The sequence below is a fragment of the Bubalus bubalis genome, chromosome X (assembly GCF_019923935.1).
Source record: "Bubalus bubalis isolate 160015118507 breed Murrah chromosome X, NDDB_SH_1, whole genome shotgun sequence".
Taxonomy (NCBI): Eukaryota; Metazoa; Chordata; class Mammalia; order Artiodactyla; family Bovidae; genus Bubalus; species Bubalus bubalis.
Window position 1 is genome coordinate 90421722 of NC_059181.1, and position 17506 is coordinate 90439227.

Genomic DNA, 17506 nt, shown 5'->3' on the forward strand with positions numbered 1-17506 from the left:
TCTATATGCTGCCCACACTTTGTCTCCCACCAGGTTGTCAGAATAAAACTAAACAGGTCTGGGGGGAGTGAAGTATGATAATGTTGTCTGTCCAATAGGAAAGAGATGATGGGGATATTAGGGGCAAGACAAAAGCAGCGACAGCAGTAAGCTAGCAGCCAGTCTCCGGGAAGAGATGCTACAAAGAATGGAGTAAAAAACCTGAAAGACTTCTGAAGTTTGATATAGGCATCTACACCTGGGTAGGAGCCAATGAGATAACTTTGTGAAGGATGGGTTGGTCAGTGTAGGATACCATCTATAAGGCTCTTCTGAACAAAATATAGTTTCTCTACCTACTTGCTAGGATTAGTTTTATAGTGGCCTGTTAGGAGCTATACATTGTCAGTGGGTGAAAGTATTATGTTGCTGAGGAATGGTTAATCAATTAGTGAAGATTTGTTTTTACTTGATTAGTCCATTAGCGCCAGTTTTCACGAAGCAGAGCCAGAGGTTTGGAGGAGATATAATCCAGGATTGCAAATCTTTAGGGATGGAAAGCATTCTTTGTGCTGGATGACCACTAAGTATAGTGTCACCTGACAAGAGCGTAATGAATAAACTCTAAGCCTCTTGATTCTGGCTGCTCATATGGTACTGTATAGTATCCCCACATAGTAAAAAACTGAGACCTACAGAAGTTAAGCAAATTTTTCAAGATCTCAGAACTTGGGTGAACCCTAGATTTTGACCTAGAACCATCTTGCTCTGAATCCACTTTGCCTTTTCATGTATACTACATTGTCCCAGAAGGCTGGAGGTGACTTGAAGATAACATTTCCCTATGCCACGGTTTTTTTAAAAAAAAAAAGTCTATTGGGTACAAAGAATCCTTTACAAGGCTAGATGACAATTTGAAAAGTATTTGGGACTATCTGTGTCTCTCCCAAAGAACATGTGAAGATTCCAGGCTATTCATCAGGAGTTATTTTGTAATTCCTGTACATTCTTTAAATATTAATTCGTGGGGGAAAAACAAAGCAGTATGCAGAGAAAATGAAAATAGAGCTAATTGCACATGGACTCTCCCCAAAAAATGACATTAGAAAATGAAGCCATTTGTCTTTGAATGAAATGAATGTGTGGACTCATTTGCCTGCCCCTATTACTGCTATGTGAAAGTGAAGCAGCTCCATTTTCATTTCCCTTTCCTATCAAAGTTCCCAGAGGGACAATATTTTTGTTTAATGACCTTCAGAATGATTCTTTAGAAATCTGAGGCTATCAGAGTTGGAAGCAATGCGAAAATAATTGTGGATTATTACTGTATGACGGTAGTGGCAGCTGGACTCTTTTTTTTCTTTCTATTCAGTCTTTCTTCTCATTTTCCCAGAAACCTTATATCCCAAGGTTTAACTCAGAAGCAAATCTCATATAGGTGATAAACCTCACCAGAATGGTACATAATATAATTTCAGACAGACCCTTAAGTGTTCTTTGGAAAGACCCTAGGGAGTGAGGCAGTTTTATATCTAGACACCCTAGATACTATTACTTTTATTTACTCTCTGACAATGTGTGTGGGTAGTTGTATTGGACACGAAGCAAGTATATCTCTTAAATATTACACCTGTGAACTTAAGTGTCAGTTTTTGTGTTTTGTTGTCCAAACTATCATCACAGAAAAAATTTTGTTACAGTAAAAACTAATAAATTGGTACTCACTCTCCCAAATCATTTTATGAGCATGTGTACACACTCATGCAAAAGCAGTGCTGCGAAGTGAGAGTCAGTACCAATTTTACTTTTGCATCAATATTTAGGATATATGTGCAGAGGGTAGGAGTGAGGGTGGGGAGAAGAAGAGGTAGAAGAGATATTGTATATACCAGGGGGAAAGTAGAAACTGCCTGCAACTATTATTCAAGTCATCTGCCTCATGATCAATTTTTTAATTGCCTTAACTGATTGATCCAGTATTTAAATGATAAAATACTTGACTTTCAATTCAATTCACCCACTTACAGCTGTCCCCTACACCTTCACCAATCTTTATATAACTTGTGACCACCACTTTTGTCGAACATTTGAGATGTGCGGTAGACAAACTGGAACAATATGTAGAAAGTAGTCTAAGAAAATTATCAAAAGCCAAAGCCACTTGTTTGAATATTCTTACATACTCTGCTATTGTATCTCTGTCAGTCTATGGAAAGGTGTTAGCAATTCATTTCTAGTAAATCCAATTCCAGTAGCAACACATTCTTATCAGGAGAGCAAAAGAATTGACCTCAAAAACCAAATCTTATTCTCTGGTCACAGATCACTGAACTCGGAAAGTAAGTGGATAATTTCTCCATCACCTTACTTCATCAAACTGTGTCCTTATTTTACCTAGCTATGTTTCTAGAGAATTCCTCAAGCTTAATTTTCTTGACCCCCTTCCCTACCCTCAATTTCCCCACAATAGATCTCTTAACTATGAGGAGAGAGATTTTTGAATGTTATTATTAGTTTTTTACTATAAGAAGTAATGAAATCACTGCCAGTGAAAGCCAGTTAGAAGTTTTTAATAATGCCTAAGACTCTCTTGTTGTCTATTATGTTGCTAAGTGAACACTGTCCTCTTAGAACTCTTAGTACATATCCCTGTTATATAGAAAGAACCAGGGCACTAAATGCCATTTAGTGACTGCTCCACCTCTTTTGCATTGGCAGATCTTGTATGCTTTTCTGTTTTTGCAGTATGTCTTTAAGGACTTTCAGCTATTAGGATCAGGCCTTTAAAGTGTTACTTAGAATGATAGTTGTGATGTTTCAATTGGATATAAAATGATGCGTTTGTGAGGTATTCTGGTCATTGACATAACTCTTTAGCTATGTACTGTGAAAACTAAAGAGAAGAGTATAAAAAAGTATAAGTACTAAACTGAGACTACTAAGACTTAGTAATATAATTTTTTTTTTTTACTTAATTGAAAACATTTTCTCGGCAGGAATGCAAGCCAAAAATGTGGAGAAGCATCATAATACAGAAAGGAAATGCTCTTCTAATCCAGGAGGTTCAAGAAGAAGATGGGGGAAATTACACTTGTGAGCTTAAGTATGAAGGAAAACTTGTAAGAAGAACAACTGAATTGAAAGTTACAGGTAAGCATTGGTTTTACCAAATCATAGCAAATGAGATTTTAAGTATAATTTGGTACAGGAAGAAAAAGGTTCCAAACAAAGAGTAAACTTGATATGACTTTAGCTACAAATGAAATAGTTGTGAAGGTCACAATTAATAAGTTGTAGTGCTAGGCTCTATGTGGAATCAGTTCAGTCGCTCAGTCGTGTGTGACTCTTTGCGACCCCAGGAACTGCAGCACGGCAGGCCACCCTGTCCATCACCAACTCCCGAAGTTCACCAAAACCCATGTCCATTGAGTCAGTGATGCCATCCAACCATCTCATCCTCTGCTGTCCCCTTCTCCTCCTGCCCTCAGTCTTTCCCAGCATCAGGGTCTTCTCAAATGAGTCAATTCTTCTCATCAGGTGGACAAAGTATTGGAGTTTCAGCTTCAACATCAGTCCTTCCAATGAACACCAAGGACTGATCTCCTTTAGGATGGACTGGTTGGATCTCCTTGCAGTCCAAGGGACTCTCAAGAGTCTTCTCCAACACCACAGTTCAAAAATATCAATTCTTCGGTGCTCAGCTTTCTTTATAGTCCAACTCTCACATCCCTGCATGACTACTGGAAAAACCATAGCCTTGACTAGATGGACCTTTGTTGACAAAGTTATGTCTCCGCTTTTCAATATGTTGTCTAGGTTGGTCGTAACTTTCCTTCCAAGGAGTAAGCATCCTTTAATTTCATGGCTGCAATTACCATCTGCAGTGATTTTGGAGCCCAGAAAAATAAAGTCAGCCACTGTTTCCACTGTTTCCCCATCTATTTGCCATGAAGTGATGGGAGCAGATGTCATGATCTTAGTTTACTGAATGTTGAGCTTTAAGCCAACTTTTTCACTCTTCTCTTTCACTTTCATCAAGAGGCTCTTTAGTTCTTCTTCACTTTATACCATAAGGGTGGTATCATCTGCATATCTGAGGTTATTGATATTTCTCCTGGCAATCTTGATTCCAGCTTGTGCTTCCTCCAGCCCAGCGTTTCTCATGATGTACTCTGCATATAAGTTAAATAAGCAGGGTGACAATATACAGCCTTGATGTACTCCTTTTCCTATTTTGGAAGCAGTCTGTTGTTCTATGTCCAGTTCTAACTGTTGCTTCCTGATCTGCATACAGGTTTCTCAAGAGGCAGGTCAGGTGGTCTGGTATTCTCATCTCTTTCAGAATTTTCCGCAGTTTATTGTGATCCACACAGTCAAAGGCTTTGGCATAGTCAATAAAGCAGAAATAGATGTTTTTCTGGAACTCTCTTGCTTTTTCCATGATCTAGCAGATGTTGGCAATTTGATCTCTGGTTCCTCTGCCTTTTCTAAAACCAGCTTGAACATCTGGAATTTCACGGTTTGCATATTGCTGAAGCCTGGCTTGTAGAATTTTGAGCATTACTTTACTAGCATGTGAGATGAGTGCAATTGTGCGGTAGTTTGAGCATTCTGTAGGATTGCCTTTCTTTGGGATTGGAATGAAAACTGACATTTGCCAGTCCTGTGGCCACTGCTGGGTTTTCCAAATTTGCTGGCATATTGAGTGCAGCACTTTCACAGCATCATATTTCAGGATTTGAAATAGCTCAACTGGAATTCCATCACCTCTACTAACTTTGTTCATAGTGATGCTCAAGTAAGGCCCACTTGACTTCATATTCCAGGATGTCTGGCTCTAGGTGAGTGATCACACCATCGTGATTATCTGGGTCATGAAGATCTTTTTTGTAAGTTTCTTCTGTGTATTCTTGTCACCTCTTCTTAATATCTATTGCTTCTGTTAGGTCCCTATCATTTCTGTCCTTTATTGTGCCCATCTTTGCATGAAATTTTCCCTTGGTATCTCTAATTTTCTTGACGAGACCTCTAGTCTTTCCCATTTTGTTGTTTTCCTCTATTTCTTTGCATTGATCGCTGAGAAAGGCTTTCTTATCCCTCCTTGCTATTCTTTGGAACTCTGCACGCAAATGGGTATATCTTTCCTTTTCTCCTTTGTTTTTCACTTCTATTCTTTTCACAGCTATTTGTAAGGCCTCCTCAGACCTCCATTTTGCTTTTTTGTATTTCTTTTTCTTGGGGATGGTCTTGATTCCTGTTTCCTGTACAATGTCACAAACCTCTATCCATAGTTCATCAAGCACTCTATCTATCAGATCTAGTCCCTTAAATCTATTTCTCACTTCCACTGTATAGTCATAAGGGATTTTATTTAGGTCATACTTGAATGGTCTAGTGGTTTTCTCCACTTTCTTCAATTTCAGTCTGAATTTGGCAATAAGGAGTTCATGATCTGAGCCACAGTCAGCTCCCAGTCTTGTTTTTGCTGACTGTATAGAGCTTCTCCATCTTTGGCTGCAAAGAATATAATCAGATTTCGGTGTCGACCATCTGGTGATGTCCATGTGTAGAATCTTCTCTTATGTTGTTGGAAGAGGGTCTTTGCTATGATCAGCGTGTTCTCTTGGCAGAACTCTGTTAGCCTTTGCCCTGCTTCATTTTGTACACCAAGGGCAAATTTGCCTGTTACTCCAGGTGTTTCTTGATTTCCTACTTTTGCATTCCAGTCCCCTATAATGAAAAGGACATCTTTTGGGGGTGTTAGTTCTATGTGGAATATGGGCAATTAATTTAGGGAACATGGTACCAGCTGCTGCATATCTGTTCTCCACTTTTATGTAAGGTTCTAAACTCTTCAGGGTATCACTGATACTGAATGATATCTAACTAAGCATTTCAGGAAAGATATACTGGAACCAATTTAGAATGTGGACTTAACCTTTATGTGGAATCTCCTTGTAAGGTGAAGGCTGCCTCAGAATGTGGTGCTGTTGGGCTCTTGGAATGAAATCATCTTGAACTGAATCCAAAATATCATTTATACAGAATTGCTCATAAATGAGTGATGTTACTGTGAGGTTCTCATGATTCTTAATTGTAGCAACTCCAAATGAATAGCATGTACATATGTGTGTGTGTATATATACATACATACATACACACACACACAATGGGCTTCCCTGGTGGCTCAAATGGTGAAGAATCCACTTGCAGTGCAGGACACGTGGGTTTGATCCCTGGGTTGGGAAGATCCCCTAGAGGAGAACATGGCAACCCACTCCAGTATCCTTGCCTGGAGAATCCCCATGGACAGAGGAGCCTGGTGGGCTACAGTCCATGGGGTCACAAAGAGTCAGACATGACTAAGTGACTAAGCACAGCACATGTATTTAATATCTGAAGTACAATTGAAGTGTAAATTAGTAATCTTCTCATAATGGAAGAAAAAGACTCAGAAAATTATTACCTGGTGGAGAAGAATAGAAATTGATTTTCAGCAAAATGGAACAAAACCTAATACTATCATAAGTTAGCCCTGACAGTGGGTGTGATGGACCTTAAGAAACTGTGACAGAAATTGCACCTACAATAGTTCCTGAGCAAGTCTGGACTCATTTTCTTCTTGAGAGTCGCTTGGACTGCAAGGAGATCCAACCAGTCCATCCTAAAGGAAATCAGTCCTGAACATTCATTGGAAGGACTGATGTTGAAGCTGAAACTCCAATACTTTGGCCATCCAATACTTGATGCGAAGAACTGACTCATTGGAAAAGACCCTGATGCTGGGAAAGATTGAAGGCGGGAGGAGAAGGGGCTGACAGAGGGTGAGATGAGTGGATGGCATCACCGATTCAGTGGACATGAGTTTGAGTAAACTCCAGTTGTTGATGGACAGGGAGGCCTGGTATGTAAGAATTTGCATACACATTTTTGTATTTTGGATAAAATCTGAGCCATGGTAAAATTTGACATTATCCATAAAAGTGTTAATATTGATTGCAGTAATTAGCTTATGACTAATGTACTCGAGTATTACTCGTTTAACTATCTAATGTTGACACAACTAGTTGGTTAGTTATAGCATATTCTCATTACTGTTAGGAATACAGATTTTCTTCTACAGTATTTTTTGTTTATATCTAGCTAGCTGACTTTTTGGGGATAGTGTTAAAATTAGTCTACTAAAAATGATACTTGCTTAGTAAGTTCATTTCTATGACTCATATATTTAATTAAGTTTTTGATCCTTGAGAGTCAACTAGTTTCTTTTTCACCTTTTTCTAAATTCTGAATATTAACAAAAGTGTAAAAATATATTTTATTAAATTTTTTTATATATACATACTTTATAAAGTAGGCATATGTAATAATCATTCTTAGTCTGAGTTTATAAAGTACCTCCTGTGAAAGTTTGAGTTATTATTTTGATTAGAATTATATTTTGCTTCCCCCATGAGCTTTCAAAATAACTACCATATCAGGCCAATCTCAAATAGCAAAGATCTGCTTTTGTTTAATTTCTGATTTCCTCAGTATGAACTAGACTTCTGCCTCATTCATGCAGAAGAATCTATCATAGGCAGTTTTACATCATTAATAAGGGACCTGACCATGCACAGATCCTTGCAGTATCATCACTTTAACCAGAATCACAGAATTCTTATGAAATGCTTTCAGAACACTTCCATTTGGGAGTCATTTGGCAAACTTTGTCACGTTCTAGTGTTTGGCTTATATTTTAAGTCAGACCAGAAAGTATACACCAAACCTCTTTTATGCTTTCATCTATTGGATTATGGTGACAATATATTTGTTTCTTTATTTGTAGATTCTGGAAAAGTTGAACTGGAGCTACTTATTTGGGGTGTCTTATAAGGTGTTAATTCACTTATGCTAAAATTTCAAAAGAGTTGAACTAGGGATTTAAAAGTTCACCTGAACTCTACCTCTCAGAGTTTTTTAGACTTTAATGTGCATCAGAACCACATAGGAAAACCCAGGGGTGGTAAAATTGAAATGCCTTAAATACAGATTCGGAGAAGGCAATGGCACCCCACTCCAGTACTCTTGCCAGGAAAATCTCATGGATGGAGAAGCCTGGTGGGCTGCAGTCCATGGGGTTGCTAAGAGTCGGACACAACTGAGCAACTTCACTTTCACTTTTCACTTTCCTGCATTGGAGAAGGAAATGGCAACCCACTCCAGTGTTCTTGCCTGGAGAATCCCAGGGATGGGGGAGCCTGGTGGGCTGCCGTCTATGGGGTCGCACAGAGTCGGACACGACTGAAGTGACTTAGCAGCAGCAGCAGCAAATACAGATTCCCATTTATCTCCTCCAGATTCTAATATAGTACGTCAGTGAGACTGGGAATTTAACTTTCTGTCCTGGGGACTCTTTTGTATGCCTTTCAAGGATCATGCTTTGAGAAATGTTAGCTGAGGGAATGATGCTAAAGAAGTCAGTCACAGGTTTCATTCTCTTGTAAGCATGTTAATTCATACACACATATATACACACAGACACACACATGCACACACACACACATACCCCAAAACTAATTTTTACAGGCCCCAAATTGTTTCACCTTAGCTCCTAAGAGCTGTTATTGTTGTAGCCACACATTTTGGGAAACAAACTCACTCAGAAGGACAGTGCAGATAGTGGAGTGCAGTTTATTACACCAGTGGGCCCAAGGCAGAGTCTCCTCTTAGCCAAGGACCCCGACCAGTTTTTGTGAAAACCTTATATACCCTAAGTGTACGTGCTCAAAGCCACCTCCCTAAATTCTCTGAAACTAGTCTGAACAAAGGAAAAGAAAGATACAATCAAAGTTAACTTGTGATTCATATGCCTTAAGCCTAGGTAGTTAACAGTGGACAATTATCAATAGGCCTGTGGTCATACCCCAATAAGCATAATAGAATTTATGATTCTATTTGGTTACACAGATACTTAGGGTATTCTTTTAGGCGAAAGTCTAGGTACGAGCCCTGGGACTCTTCCATCTGGGGGGTCTGGTTTTCCAGTTGGTATGTCATTTCCACAGATACTGGGCATATAGCTCAGTCCACAGTCCAGCCCAAGATGGAGTCCTGCTTTCAAGATGGAGCCTATTCTATTTCCTCCTTCATTATGAAAATAGAGTTTCTGTCACTAAGGAAAATCTGTAAAGGGAGGGTGAGGATAAAACCTCAGCCACTGAAACAGTAATTTATTATTTTCTATTTAAATAAAAATGTACCTTGTGTGTATTACATACTAGAAAAAAAATTCAAACTTATCCTTGGGCCATTGTTCATACAATAAAATATCAAGTTGAAGTATTTATTTACACAGTTCAAATGTTATAATTGACACAGAGAAAAAAAATGGCTTCTTGGTATGGCAGTTCAAGAGGTTGCTCTGTGAAGATTTATTTTTATTTGCTGCTGCTGCTGCTACAATATTGTCTAATTGTATTAGTCTTCCTTTCCTTGATTAAAGAGGAATTAACAGATTGTCCTCTCATATTTCAAAATATAATGCTGGAATTATTTAAAGAGTAACTTGCTCATACTTGTTTTGAGTTTAGCAATATGCAGGCATGGACTAGGAATTTTAATACAAAATTCATCAGATCAGATCAGATCAGTCGCTCAGTTGTGTCCTACTCTTTGCGACCCCATGAATCGCAGCACACCAGGCCTCCCTGTCCATCACCAACTCCCGGAGTTCACCCAGACTCACGTCCATCGAGTCAGTGATGCCATCCAGCCATCTCATCCTCTGTCGTCCCCTACTCCTCCTGCCCCCAATCCCTCCCAGCATCAGAGTCTTTTCCAATGAGTCAACTCTTTGCATGAGGTGGCCAAAGTACTGGAGTTACTTGCTTTAAATAGATCAGTTATAAAAAAAAGATCCAGTTATTCAAAACTGATTAGTTAGAAGGTAATCATTGGCTTTATGAAATGATTTTTCAATATAAAAGAATTTTTCACAAGATTTATTTAAATAATCAGCTCTCCTACTGCATTTTACTAGGATTTTGTTAAAATGCAACTTTTCTGTAATACTTTTAGTATTTAAATCATAGCAGACTTGTACGGTGTTATTATAGACATTTATTTTTATTCTTTTGGAGACTGCAGATAAATAGGTGGTGGTTTAACAACATATAGACATGTATATAATACCGTATTTAGGTCATTTGCCAAAGATGCCAACAACTAACAGTTTCCCACAGCATATTTCAGGTGGTTTTTGCTAAGATTTTTTTTCCCCTTTATTCTCACATTGAATTTTGTGCAGAAGGCTAGTCGAAGTGATAAGGAGAGAAGGGAAGGTTGATTATATGAGAATGTAAAACAGGTGATAACAGAAGAAGGAGGAAAAGAGGAGTGGGAGAGGGTGAGCAAGATAATGGACTGTATGTGTGTGTTCAATCCCTCAGTTTTGTTTGACTCTTTACTACCCTATGGATTGTAGCCTGACAGACACCTCTGTCCATGGCATTCTCCGGGCAAGAATAGGAGTGAGTTGCCATGCCCTCCTCCAGGGGATCTTCCCAACCAGGGATTGAACCACATCTCTTGCATGTCCTACATTGGCAGGCGGATTCTTTACCACTAGCGCCACCTGGGGAGAATGAAATGGCAACCACTCCAGTACTCTTGCCTGGAGAATCCCCAGGACAGAGGGGCTGGGTGGGCTGCCATCTATGGGGTCACACAGGGTTGGGCAGGACTGAAGCAACTTAGCAGCAGCAGCAGTGTTGCAGGAAGGGGGACCCCTTCCAGGGCCCGAAACTGGGCTCCTGTCTAACACTCGGAAATGAATTGTTGGAGGAGACACATGTGCTGACAAAGCAAGAGATTTTATTGGGAAAGGGCACCCGGGTGGAGAGCAGCAGGGTAAGGGAACCCAGGAGAACTGCTCTGCTGCACGGCTTGCAGTCTCGGGTTTTATGGTGATGGGATTAGTTTCTGGGTGGTCTTTGGCCAATCATTCTAATTCAGAGTATTTCCTGGTGGTGCACGCATCGCACAGCCAGATGGATGCTAGAGAGAGGGATTCTGGGAAGTGGACGGACATGCTGTGTCTCCTTTAGACCTTTCCCAAACTCTTCTGGTTGGTGGTGGCTTATTAGTTCCATATTCCTTATCAGGATCTCCTGTCATAAAACAACTCATGCAAATAATTACTATGGTGCCTGGCCAGGGTGGGCGGAAAGCCAGGTGGACTAAGGATAATGGACTAAGTGAAAGTGAAAGTCGTTCAGTCATGTCCGACTCTTTGCAACCCCATGGACTGTATAGTATTCTCTAGGCCAGAATACTGGAATGGGCAGCCGTTCCCTTCTCCAGGGGATCTTCCCAACCCAGGGATTGAACCCAGGTCTCCCACATTGCAGGCGGACTCTTTACCCGCTGAGCCACAAGAGAAGCCCTATGGGCTAAGGTTTCCTATTATAATAAAGGAGAATGTCTGCCTTGAGAAGGTCAAAGAGAGTCATAAATTACAGGAGCTCCCAAAATGAACCCAAGCAGGAAGCCAACACTAGTTAACTGTATTTAGAATATAATTCACCCTTCACCTGACAAATCATTCACAAATACATTATTTTATGTAGCGTTTTAGAAATGCATATTGACTATTTAGGATAAACATTAACCTGTTCTCTGGGGAAATATGCAAATAATGCCTCTACTCCTGATTCTTTTAAACAGCTCTAGAGTTCCTGATTTAAGACTCTTTAGTTATTAGGGATAAGAGATTTCTTAACCCATTGGTGTCTGATTGTCATGGTTGGAAAGAGAGGTTTATTCTATGAATAGGTTACAAAGATTTGCTGCTAGATTACTATAAGCAATAGCAGCAAATCAATCTGGACATACAAAGCTTGATTAAATTGCAAACTGGAAGTCTTTGGTGAAGATTTTCAAATCCATGGCTTCAGTAAATGCTTTTAATTTCACTTTGCAAAGTTAAAACCAACTGTAGTACATTGTTACAGATGTCAGTTAGACTGCATAGCCTGTTAGAATAATCTTCCTTTGGTGTGGAGAATGGCATCTATTTACACATAGAGGAAGTAGTTTTGCATCAGATTTGAAAGCAGACTTTTCCTGAACTCTGGCTCGTTTATGCTTCTATTGTTAATCCTGAGACACTGGGGTGAGAATGGTTTTAGGACAAACAGTAGAGTTTAGAGATTTGGTGGAGAGTTGGGGGAATTTAAAAAGTGGAGATTCTGACTGGGTGATAATAATACAACAGGAGAAATGATTTCTGAGCCAACAACTAAGTAATCAGATTAGGGGCCCCCAGAGAGCTAATGTCTATTGACAGCTCACCATGTAGCAGACATTGTGCTTAGTATATTTCATTCATTTTCTCATTTATTCATCACAACAACCATATGAGAGTGGATATTATTATTTCCCCCATTTTATAGAACATGAGACTAAAACACAGAGAGGTGAACTTATGTCTCAAGGTCACATACTTTGAATGGGCCAAGTACAGATATGAATCTAGGTCTTTCTAACTCTCAAATATAACTTTTCAAACATTGCCAAACAGTAACCATACAATTTCATCCATCAATATGTATTATGTACATTGAAACATATATCAAAATATTGATCACACTGTGCACCATTCTACTATGATGTCCTTTTTGGACATTAACTGTTTGGTCTTCAGTAAGTCCCTGGTTTGTTGTAGCCATGTGTTCCGGGAAACAAACTCACTCAGAAGGACAATGCAGATAGTGGGGTGCAGTTTGTTACACCAGTGGGCCCAAGGTAGAGTCTCCTCTTAGCCAAGGACCCCGACCAGCTTTTGTGAAAACCTTATATACCCTAAGTGTACGTGCCCAATCCCACCTCCCCAAATTCCCTGAAACTAGTCTGAACAAAGGGAAAAGAAAGATACAATCAAAGTTAACTTGTGATTCATATGCTTTAAGCCTAGGTAGTTAACAGTGGACAATTATCAATAGGCCTGTGGTCATACCCCAATAAGTATAGATAGGATTTATGATTCTATTCGGTTACACAGATACTTAGGGTATTCTTTTAGGTGACAGAGAGTCCAGGTACTAGCCCTGGGACTCTTCCTTCTGGGGGCCTGGTTTTCCAGTTGGTATGTTGTTTCCATAGATACTGAGCATGTAGCTTAAAGTCCACAGTCCAGCCCAAGATGGAGTCCTGCTTTCAAGATAAAGCCTCTTCTGTCTGTTTCCTCCTTCAGGTTGAATTTAGATAACCCCAGAAAGAATACACTTGACATTTTGGAGCTTAATCCTTAGCTGTCAATGAGCACCTTAGATGAGATCAGTAGTAATGGTGTAATTAACTCAGAATTGAGGATGATGCCAGGAGAAAAGCAAGTAACAGTGTGGTGCCAGGAGAAATAAGAATATACCGAAGATGGAATTTTCCAAGCTGTATGTTTTGGTGCCATATGACCCTGTTAATAGAAAATCCATGTTGAGAAAAAATGGAATCCACTAAGATTCATTGCAGTTATGGCAATGATTTCAAGTTAATTATTCTCTATTTAATCAATGGAGAATAATATAGTTAAACAACATTGATTCAGTATGTAGAGAATAATTATCACATAAATCAGGGCCTACTCTGTGCAACCAGGAGTGTAAGATCCAAGTCTCTAATGTGGTTCTTGAAGGAGATGGGTAGAAACAGAATTATGTTCCCTTTGAAATCTGTGAAAACTTTAAATGTGTTCATTAGGACAAATAGTGTTTCTCCAACTGTATTCTGTGGAGCTCCAATTCTAAGAGATTTTAGTAGTTAATTTTCAGAGAGAGAAAGGAAAGGAAGAGAGGGGAATAGAGAGAGGTTCTGTGGCAATGTGTTAATCTTCTGGGTCAAACTTATATAGCTTTTCTTTTTGCAAGGCATTTTGAGGCATCTTACTGCATATGATATTCTAATATGTATTATAATTTTATAAAACTTTCTAAATAATTATTTAATAACTTAAATAATTGAATAACTTAAATAATTATTTAAATTATTATTAAGTTAAATTAAATAATTATTTAAAACTGTTTCTAAATAATTTTCTAAACTTTTAAGACCACATAACCCTTTTTCCCCTGGTTGAAAGTATCTGAGAATGCTGTTTCATAGAACAAAATGTAAAAAAAAAAAAAAAAGCTAAGTGAGTAGTCAAGTAAGTACCTAGTCTGTTGGCGTCCTACTGATGACTGTATCAATATTAACAGTTCCAATAAGATACTTAACAGGCATTAACTTTATGTTACAATTATAATCTTGTTTTCTGTTGTTTATCTTATTTTTTCAACTAGTCTCTAAGCTCCTTAAGGAGGGATTTGTTGACTAATTCTTTTCCATGTCTCCATGTGTTGAGCACATAGTAAGTACTCAGACATTATATGTAGCATGGATGGGTTGGGTGTTTATTTCATTGATGACGGCTTCAGTTGGGTACAAATAAGACAGCTTTGTATTTGTAGAGAACTTTATGACTTCGAAACAGTTTCACTTCTGAGATCTCATTCTGTTTCTCACAGAACTTTATAGAGTTGGCAGCAAAGAATGTTGTTGTTATCATTATTCATATTTTTCAGCAGAGTTAATTTTTTCAGCTCAGAGTGTTTAAGCCATTTGCCCTGGGCCAGGAGCTGGTGAATGGCATAGTGAGGACTAGAACCCCTATCTTCTGATTCCTAACACGATACTTTCCTATCTTACCCTACTGTCCATAGTCCCTTAACCCTGGGTTCTGAGCCAGAAGAAAAAGAGATGTACCCCAAGGAGAACTCCAAAGATGGTGCTTCAGAGCTCAGGTCTATGGTATTCTGTATTCTGTGCACGTTCATGTTCAGTCACAGAGTCCTGTCTGACTCTTTGTGACCTTATGTACTGTAGCCTGTCAGCCTTCTCTATCCATAGGATTCTCCAGGAAAGAATATTGGAGTGGGTTACCATTTCCTTCTCCAGGGGATCTTCCTGATCCAGGGATTGAACTCCTATCTCCTGCATTGCACCACCAAGGTAGCCCATGGACCCCTGAAATAACCTGTTATTTTAAATGCTTATTTGCCAATCCACTGTTTTGGCTTTCAGAAGAAATAGCTCTGATTCAATTCCTTCTATAAAAGGAAAAGCATTTAATGCTGATGGCTGAATCTAAGCCAGTGAAGGGGAAATTCCCTAATCAATACTTAAATGCTTCTAGCAGCCAGGCAGGACATATACCTAAGTGACTGTGTGAGGCCACAGGGAGGGGCAAGTTGGGGAGAGTCTTAGCAGTACCAACTCAGCCCTATCTGATTGCTATTATATGAAATTGAGGATCCAGTGCTGCTAGGCTCTCTAATTTTTGAAGATAAGCTAGAAGTCTGGATTTTTCTGTGAAAATCCCTTGCTTGTTGAGCACTGTGTGGACCAAATAAAACATTGTAGTAGTAGTAGTGTTAGTAGTAGTCACTCAGTCATGTCTGACTCTTTGTGACCCCATAGACTGTAGCCTGCCAGGCTCTTCTGTCCATGGAATTCTCCAGGCAAGAGTACTGGAATGGGTAACCATTCCTTTCTCCAGGGGATCTTCCTGATCCCCCAGATAGGGATTGAACCCATGTCTCTTGCATTGCAAGCAGATTCTTTACCATCTGAGTCACTATGGAAGCTCAAATAAAATATGCCTGTGGGCTAAATTCTATTTGGAGACTGCCTATTCGTGACCTTTGCCTTAAGGGATTTCACTCAGTAGCACTTTTAAACAAGTGACTGACTGTGTGGCTGGTGCAGACTCTGCTCCCTATTTCCATCTCCAGCAGCAAGTGGGGAAAAAAATCTTTAAGTGGTTTGGGGAACAGTTAATAGACTAAATGGGAATAGCACTCAGAAGCTATCCTAATCACAGGATCCAGTAGACTGGTCAATCCAAGTGGAGAGTGAAGGGCACAATTTATGGATATAATACTACAAGAGGGCTATTGACAAATTGATCACCTTCCAGAGAAGAGCAATTTAGATGATGAAGCAAGTTGGTCTCAAATGTTTCAGATAAATGAAGGGCCCTGGGGATAAAGCACCCACCTTAGAGCTGCTCTGAAGCAGTGGCATGTGAAGCAGAGAGGGGAACAAATCACTAGTGTGTGTTCTCTCTCCTTCCTGTTCCATCTGAGCAGCCAGTTAGCATGCTCTGAATGTCGGTATCCTGATTATCACATGAGAATATATCTCATTTATACCTTTTTTATGACTTAATGAGGAAAGACCTCAGCAGTCAATAGTTCTTGGCTACATTAAGGGAACTTTCACATGACTGACTGTGCATTTCATAATTGACTGTTCTTTTGCAGTCGCAGGTGCACAAGTCTTATGACCGAAACCGGCTTGCAGCAGCTCCTTTGCCTTTCCTCCTAGGCCTCCCTCTTTTCCTGGGTCACCCTGGCCTTTCCTAATCTACCCCACCCACCCCGAATGACATATTTTTCCCTCTCCGGCTCTTTTATATGTCCTCATGTCCTATCTTCTCTGTATCCCATCTCCCCAGACCCTCACTTTCTGGTGGGGTGACTAATATCTCAATGAAATAAATTCAAGACTGCTTATGGCCAAAATGTTTCCCTTCTAAGCAAACATATTTGCAAGTTAATAGATACTTCAATCCTGTAACTCACAGGCATGACTAATAGTGGGAATTTTTGGCAGCTTTTCATTGCCTGTGGGGGGCCTTTCCCAGAGTGCCACAATTCATACCTAGCAGGTGGCTGTTTGCTCCTTCTAGAAACAAGGTCAGCTCTACTCATGACCTTGAGGGACAAGGAGGAAAGAAAAAGCCGACTTAGAATTAGTGGAAAGGAGGGCCTTGAATCAGTCTAAAAAATGATTTTTTCCCTTTCTCTTCTGCCACTCTTATTTTGTCTCTCCTTTCTCTCCCTTTGCCTCAACCTATGACACAGAGTTGTGGCTTCCCAGGTGGCTCAGTGGTAAAGAATCTGCCTGCCAGTGCAGAAGGATGCAGGAGATGCAGGTTCAATCCCTGGGTCAGGAAGATCCCCTGGAGGAGGAAGTAGCAACCCACTCCAGTATTCTTGCCTGGGAAATCCCACGGACAGAGGAGGCTGGTGGGCTATACAGTCCATGGGGTCACAAAGAGTTGGACATGACTGAGCGACTGGGCACATGCGTGACACAGTGCTATCTCTTAACCCTATTGGGGACAGCCAGGTTCAAAGAGATTTCTAGTCTCTGTCCTAGGAAAATGTTTGTGCCATGTGTCTATGCCCTATAGGGAGATGAATGAACACTGTTAAACTGTCCCATCAGCAGAAAGGCACTTCTGTTTCTCTGCACAGTCAAGGACTGTGACAACATTCATTCCTGTGGGATTATTTCACAAGTAGCTGTACAGGAGACAAGCTTGGAGGGCCAGAGGTGAGCAAGTTAGAGCATGTGGCCGCAGGATGTGGCAAACATGCCCAGTCTAGGCCAGTTCTGCTCCAGTGGCTCTCTTCCAGTACCTGAGGTGATCAATGACTCCTTG

General features: G+C 39.9%; 1 protein-coding gene across 1 annotated transcript in view; it reads left to right on the forward strand.

Annotated features, from left to right (window-relative positions):
• IL1RAPL2 (interleukin 1 receptor accessory protein like 2) overlaps positions 1-17506 on the forward strand; it is a 1184233-nt gene that overhangs the window by 681720 nt on the left and 485007 nt on the right. The window contains exon 5 of the mRNA XM_025277392.3: positions 2976-3129. Coding sequence (XP_025133177.2) covers positions 2976-3129 — 154 coding nt within the window. The remainder of the gene's footprint in view (positions 1-2975; positions 3130-17506) is intronic.